General features: G+C 42.6%; 1 protein-coding gene across 1 annotated transcript; it reads right to left on the bottom strand.

Moving 5' to 3' along the window:
* Window positions 1-828: 828 nt before the first annotated feature.
* Window positions 829-8,196, bottom strand: LOC124284113 (cadherin-related family member 1-like). The gene is made up of 8 exons (XM_046720173.1): window positions 8,191-8,196; window positions 7,704-7,898; window positions 6,434-6,589; window positions 5,797-5,926; window positions 5,297-5,346; window positions 2,806-2,870; window positions 1,132-1,386; window positions 829-850 (listed from the first exon to the last, which is right to left on the bottom strand). Exons 1-8 carry the CDS (start codon window positions 8,194-8,196, stop codon window positions 829-831), a joined length of 879 nt encoding a protein of 292 aa, XP_046576129.1.
* Window positions 8,197-8,221: the final 25 nt, after the last annotated feature.

Here is an 8,221-nt window from a genome sequence, read left to right as displayed (position 1 = left end):
GGTGATGCACTCTCAAAGCATTCATTGCTATCATATCAACATTGATTGACTCCGATATAACTCAATTCTTTTTCAATCATAAATTGAAATATGTGAATGAATGTATATATCCAGATATGACATATGATATATATTCAGATATGACGTATGATACCCACCAGGAGACTAATTGTAACATTAACATCAGAGAATAGTGGAGGTGTGCCAGAGTCCGTGGCCCGCACCGATACAACAACCTGGCTAGTGTCACTGTTCATGAGAGGAACGACCACGGAGAGGACACCGGTGACACCATCCACGGCGAAGTGGGAGTCGAGGCCGATGGGGTAGGTCCAGCTGATGCTGTACCTCACCTGGGCATTGACCCCCATGTCGGCGTCTGTGGCCTTTGGAAGATAAGGTTAATATATGTATACTATTAGTATTGGTGTTGCGCTGTTTAAATTGTAATGTCAGCTGAAAATGGACATAGAGTTGTCCGTCTTCGAGTGCGGAAGGGTCGCGGGTTCGATCCCCGACCGTAAAGCAGCCGCAATATACACATACACACGCATGCACGTCGTCAAGTATGAGCGAAATTATTCTCTCGCACGATGTTAAACCTAATTTCACTCTCCCCTACTCCTACCTTTTAAACGTTAACTTTGATTATGAAAACATATTTTATTCCAGTTATGTATGCCATATATGTGTGTGTATTATATACATATATAATATATATTCCTTTATATACACCTAAATATATTATTTTCCTTGAACATGTAGATATACTTTTCTTGATCCTTTCCACTTTTGTATTAAGCTTAGTGAAAATATCACTGAGTACTGCTATACTAGTTTCCTGAGGGAACTGAAGAGGAAGCAAATGTAGACAATGTCATCATAGTTAAGGTTAAAAGACGTAAAAGGTATGTAATTTGTATTGAGGAAAATGTCCTTCTTGCATCCACGTATTCATTTCCATAATTTTTAGTATAGATGCTTGTTGGCGATAAAAAGGTGTCCAGATAATAGCCTTGCATCAACGTGACTGCATTAATCGGTTACTGGTAGATTTAACAACATGTAGAAACAAAATATCGTTTGTTTCAAACTATGAAGGAACAGCTAACGTGAGCTTGCGCACAATACCTTGCATTTGGTAAACTTACCGACACAATGATAGGTTTACTAAAGGAGGTTTCATTTTCTTTCAAATACCCGTCGTAGTCTCTTCTGAATACCGGTGGATTGTCGTTGACGTCGGTGATGTTGACAGTGAGCTGAGCGGTGTCCTTCAATCCTCCGGGGTCTGTGGCCTCCACCGATATGTAGTACACAGACTTGGTCTCTCTGTCCAGCTGGTAAGAGGCCACAGTTACGAGACCAGAGGAATCGATGGAGAACCTTGAACAGAGATGTCGCAGAAACGAATATATTCAGATCATACAAATGTGCAGGATATCAATATTCTCATGTACACTGTTGAAAAAAAAGAAACGGACAGGCGTTTTCAGCATTTCATTTCGATATATTTTGACAGCAGTCGTCATTTGTCATATGGTTGAATCCCGTTAATCATGTCGTGGTTGTTTGTGCACTGCGCACAAATGCATCCCAAAATGTGTCTCTAAATGTTTGGCATAGAAAATGATACATGAAAAGTGCATGCAGAAAAAAGTTTTCCACGTAATGCACGTGCAATGTGTCGGAAACAACATTATAGACATTGATATATAAAAGGCCAAACCAAACTCATCATTTAATTACACAATTTACGACTAAACAAAGATTAAAATGCCAAGGTTGAATGCCACTGACCGAAATATCGCCATTGAACAATTGGAACCAGGACAGTTCCAGTCTGCCGTTGCAAGACTCCAACGTCCAAAACACACCCTATCTCGATTATGGCATCGATATATCCGGTTCGATTCGACCTAAGATCGTCAAAGAAGTGGAAGACCAAGAGTGGCCACTCCTGCTCAGGACCGATTCAGCAACGAACATTGCAGGACAGGTGCCTGAAGGATTTCCGACCAAACCATCAGAAATCGTCTGAGAGAAGTGACAATTCAAACACATCGACCGAACATTGGACCTGTCCTGACGCGACTACACAGGCAACAATGTGTCCAATGGTGCAACAGAGTACAGGCATGGTACCTGGGGAACTGGGGACGCGTTTGGTTCGGTGATGAATCGCGTTTCCTCCTGCAACGACGAACGTCAACAAGACCGTTTTGCGCTAAACTGCGTTCGAAAGGAGGACAGATTTGGTGGAGACAGCGTCAATGTGTGGGGGATCACGTCCTACAAGGGTAGATCAGAGCTAGTGGTGGTTCAAGGCAATTTTACAGCAAATTGCTACATAGCCCAAATCCTGCGACCTCAACAAATTGTTAACCGCCAGAGGGAGCTGTTTCAACCTGACAACACTCAACCCCACATAACTCGTGTAACAGGTGCCTATCTCGCCACAGCAAACGCCAATGTCCTTCCCTGGCCTTCCAAATCGCCTGATTTGAACCCAATCGAACATTTATGGGACGGACTTGATCGACGCGTCAACATCGTCACCGTTGTACCCAGATATTTGCAGAAGTTTGCCAATGCGTTGCAGGAGGAATAGCGAAGAATTCCTCAAGCAGAAATCGGACGACTTAATACGTTTAATACATTTCCTTATTTTTAGCCTTTTTGAAGAGTTTATTAATATGCATACATCTATACGCACATGATGCAAACCAACAATCTATCAGTTAACATGTACAATAAATACATGCAATACATTCAATGCATACACACAATTACATGGATGCTTACATTCCGTCGCCACCCCGTAGTGCATAAGATACAAATCCGAAGTTCGGCAGATCGTAGTCTATAGCCTGAAAAGAGTAGCTTTGACAGAATGAACTGAAATACGTGTCACAGTATTGATATTCTTTGTTTCACGTTACAGAACACATGTGTGACTGTGGTTTTACTTTAGAATTATATCCTTTTGAAGGATCCGTTGATCGGGGAGTCCAATTCCCGAATTAGGATAAGTCGTCTGCAACATACGTGGGTGCCATTTTGTACAGTTCGTCTTGTTTATCACAATACTAAGAAATGCTCAAACTATACTCAAAGGCAAAAGTTTGTCTTATAATGTATTTTACTATTCTTTATTTTACACTTAATCCATCACCCAACAGGGCCCTGTCAGTGGTTGCATGCGTTTTTCGTGCTTTCAAGAGGTCCGTAGAAAATAGGCATAAATTATGCCCTTTAAAAAGTGTGGGTCTAAAGCTCGAATCATTGTCACCAAAGTCATTGTGTAGTCGTCAACGGGTCCGAAAAACACAAATTTGGAAGAATCTGCTTGCATTTCTCTATGCTACGTCTTACTGAAAATGAATGATGGCGAGCCACTGGAATGCTTGAAACAGCAGTTAAACGTGCACAGGAACACCGTACACCGCTTGTGGAGACGTTATCAGACCGTCCCCGATGTGGCCGTCCACCTGTTACCACGCAACAGGTTCTGCGCTAAAGATTCCTACCAGCCACACTGACAGCCCGAACAGTTTCTGGTGTCAGTAGGATATCGACAAGGACCATTCGTCGGACACGGAATACGTGCTAGACGTCCTGCCAGACGACAAATTCTGACATTAAGTCACCAACGTCTACGACTGCAGTGGTGCAGGTAACATCTGCGGTGGAGAACACGTGGATGGCGACATGTTCTCTTCACTGACGAGTCCAGATTCTTCCTGCATCGAGATGAAGGCCGAACCCGAGTTTACCGGCGACGTGGTGAGCATTATGTTAGGAACTGTGTCCTTCAGGTCGATTGTTTTGGCATCAGTAGAATGATGGTTTGGGATTGGATACCGATTGCTGGACGTACACCTTTGCTTGCCACCAATGGAAATTTAACGAGTCTCAGGTACAGAGACCAATTTATTTATCCAGTCGTCATACCATTTCTCCAGCAGAATGGTCCAGGAATGATCTTCACGCAGGGCAATGCCAGACCTCCTTTCGCCAGCGGGGTTCAGCCATTCTTGGCGCAGCACAATGTCAACGGCCAACCCTGGTTCGATAAATCCCGAGATCTGTCCCTTATCGACTACGTCTGGCACGTAATGGGGAGGATAACATAAACATATCAGTTGTTAATTCACATATCAAACTTCAAGTCAACCACAATAACTTTTGCCTTTGAGTATATATGACAGCAGAACGTACAAAACAGTAGTGGCAAACGACTAACTGATGTCATGACATCACATTCCGTCTTGGTCATGACAAATGTAGAGGTAGAGGTGGTGTGGCCAGTATTGGTTTAGAACTGGTTAACACGGTACATATGCCGTCACTGGTATGACAGATGTCTACACAGTACAGCCCTCCTGGACAGAGGCAGTGTGGTTGGAATTACATGTTACATGGTTACAATACCTTGACGCTGATGACAGATGTGGAGACGCTGCTACCCTCCTGGATAGATGATGTAGGCAGTGTGCGTGAAGTTACATGTTACATGGTTACAAATACCTTGAAGGTGATGACTGATGTGGAGACGCTGCTACCCTCCTGGACAGATGATGTAGGCGGTGTGCGTGAAGTTACATGTTACATTGTTACAAATACCTTGTCGCTGATGACAGATGTGGAGACGCTGCTACCCTCCCGGACAGATGCTGTAGGCAGTGTGCGTCAAGTTACATGTTACATTGTTACAAATACTTTGACGGTGATGAAAGATGCGGAGACGCTGCTACCCTCCTGGATAGATGCTGTAGGCAGTGTGCGTGAAGTTACATGTTACGTTGTTACAAATACCTTGACGCTGATGACAGATGTGGAGACGCTGCTACCCTCCTGGACAGATGCTGTAGGCAGTGTGCGTGAAGTTACATGTTACACTGTTACAAATACCTTGACGGTGATGACATGTGGAGACGCTGCTACCCTCCTGGACAGATGTTGTAGGCAGTGTGCGTGAAGTTACATGTTAGGTTGTTACAAATACCTTGACGCTGATGACAGATGTGGAGACGCTGCTACCCTCCTGGACAGATGCTGTAGGCAGTGTGCGTGAAGTTACATGTTACATTGTTACAAATACTTTGACAGTGATGACAGATGCGGAGACGCTGCTACCCTCCTGGATAGATGATGCAGGCAGTGTGCGTGAAGTTACATGTTACGTTGTTACAAATACCTTGACGCTGATGACAGATGTGGAGACGCTGCTACCCTCCTGGACAGATGCTGTAGGCAGTGTGCGTGAAGTTACATGTTACACTGTTACAAATACCTTGACGGTGATGACAGATGTGGAGACGCTGCTACCCTCCTGGACAGATGCTGTAGGCAGTGTGCGTCAAGTTACATGTTAGGTTGTTACAAAAACCTTGACGCTGATGACAGATGTGGAGACGCTGCTACCCTCCTGGACAGATGATGCAGGCAGCGTGCGTGAATTTACATGTTACGTTGTTACAAATACCTTGACGCTGATGACAGATGTGGAGACGCTGCTACCCTCCTGGATAGATGATGTAGGCAGTGTGCGTGAAGTTACAAATACCTTGACGCTGATGACAGATGTGGAGACGCTGCTACCCTCCCGGACAGATGCTGTAGGCAGTGTGCGTGAAGTTACATGTTACGTTGTTACAAATACCTTGACAGTGATGACAGATGTGGAGACGCTGCTACCCTCCTGGACAGATGATGTAGGCAGTGTGCGTGAAGTTACATGTTACATTGTTACAAATACCTTGACGCTGATGATAGATGTGGAGACGCTGCTACCCTCCCGGACAGATGCGCTGTATTCTGACGCGGTAAAGTTGGGAATGTTGTCATTCTGATTTGTTATATTCAGCTGAATGGTGGTAGATGCACTGTTTCTCTCTCGTGTGGAGGTTTCGTTGGCCCAAACCTGGATATTTACAGGGTAAAGATGAAGTGCTCAAAGAACAGAATCAAAATGATATTGTAGTGGAGCCTCATTGTATACCGGGAGAATGTAATAATCAATGAAGAGTGTATCATCCACTCCACTACCAATAATCTCAAGGAAGTAACATACATTTCTACGTTGGTGATATGTGTAAATATAAAGTCTGTTAAATTGTCTAGCATAAAATGCATCGCAAGTCAACACTGATCATAATGTTTAATAACGATCAGCTGAAACTGTGCAAAATCTCGTTAGAGAAATGAATACGTTACCTCTATATAAAGTATAACAATCCGAGACCTATCTATCATGAGGATGTAGATGATGATTTGGCTTACATTGGTGTCACTCATTAACTGTTTCAGTGTTCCATTTCAACACCACCCCAATGTCACGTAGGGAGAGCTAATATGTTGTAGCTCGCAACACGTCAATGCTATAAAAGACACCATGGTTTTATTTGCGTAGCTATGTACGTTGTGTTACCGTCAGTGTAATGCTATGTCTCTGTTCATAATCCAGGATGGTGTTATCCTTCACTCTGATCAGCAGGTTTGCTGACCCCTGGACAGTGGACGGGGCAATCTCAAAGTACGTCGATGAATATGAATCCAGTGTCAGCGATAGCTTGGCGTTGTCCCCCTTTATGATAAGAAATATGCCTGATATTATTCAGATACAACAGTGGTCATGCATTTACAGTCTATTGGTGTGATATATCTCGACAGGCGGAACCTGTAAACTCTAATGGTATTTATCCATTAAGGCAAACATTGTTTAAGAAAAAGGCAACATCAAGATTGTATCAATTGTGGCACTGTATGTTTAGTTAGTTTTTGTAGTATAACAGGAACTGCATATTCAATGTAAGTATTTTGGTGGAAATAGGGCCAGCTTGATCAATTCACTGCTATTAAAATTGGAAACATATCAGACAAAGAATATCTTGAACGTTTACGGACAAAAGCTTCTTTACAATCAACGTTTTGGTTACTTACTGATGAGGTGATGAAGGTTTTCCCACCTCTAAATGGCATTCATTGATAACAATGTACATGTATAACACAAACATAAAAAATACATAGTCTCTTATAATGACGTAACAAAATATTCCGTATTTCCATGTTGATTCAATGTTTTCAAATTCAGTCTTCTGGCATCCAATAACGACATTTTCTATACCTATCCAATCAATATTACATATTTTACACTTTAGAAATGAAAGCTGACAAACGTATTTCTTGCATATTACAGCTATTATAATCACCTCTACACAATTAGTTTGTAATATTATCTATGCAAAATTTTGTACACACAAATGTTGCATTGAGAGAAATGATAACATACAATCCATCATATTGTCCTTTAAAGTGATAATGCATCCACATATACACATCTGTTGGAGTTCGGGACCAGCGTGGCGATCGTGAAGAAGACATTCAAATTCCACATGCATTGTTGTGGGAGATAAACAATGAAAACAAAATGTTCCCCATTCAGCACATTTCCTGTTCAGGGTGATCATTACAGGTTTGCTATTACCTTGTTCTGCAAGTTTGTCAGGTCATTTGTCCACAAAATATCCCTTGTGTAGCTTACGACTTCACATTAAAAAATCCGCTGACTTAGAGAAAACCGTAAAATGACTGACCTTGATTTAGAAGTTCGAAACGGATATTGAGGATATCTTATCATAATGTCCAGCACACTATAAGTAGAATATGTATAGGCATTGTGACTCATAGCGTCCCCAAACCTGGTCCAAATCCTCCACATGTACTGGTTGTGTCGTGAAGGTGATGGGTATCCCTGCCGGCATGTTTTCCTGGATGGTAGCTTCGTAGTGGGAGCTGCTGAACGTAGGATAGTTATCGTTTATGTCCTGGATGGTCACGGTCACCGTGTCGTTGGCGGTAGCACCGAATGTACCCAAGGACGTCACCTCCACAGACTTGAACACAGAAAGACGGTAGACAGAGAGCGAGAAGGGTTTTGAATGATGTATGATTCCGTTCCTTCAGATACATATATTTTACATTAAAAACTTTCTTTACACACATTGCCTTACGCAAACACTAAACATGACACACGCGCGCGCGCACACACGCACACATACATACATACATCTATACACACGCACGCATACACACATACATATACATATGTACGTGGTGTATGTGTGTGTTCGATATTAATTTCAGAAAGACCGATGCATCTGTGCTGTGTGCAGGCCTCATAATTACCAACATGAGATATAAATAATCACCAGGACAT

This window comes from Haliotis rubra, unplaced genomic scaffold, assembly GCF_003918875.1.
Source record: "Haliotis rubra isolate DU_JTF1 unplaced genomic scaffold, ASM391887v1 Scf33, whole genome shotgun sequence".
Taxonomy (NCBI): Eukaryota; Metazoa; Mollusca; class Gastropoda; order Lepetellida; family Haliotidae; genus Haliotis; species Haliotis rubra.
This window is presented reverse-complemented; position numbering and strand designations above follow the sequence as displayed.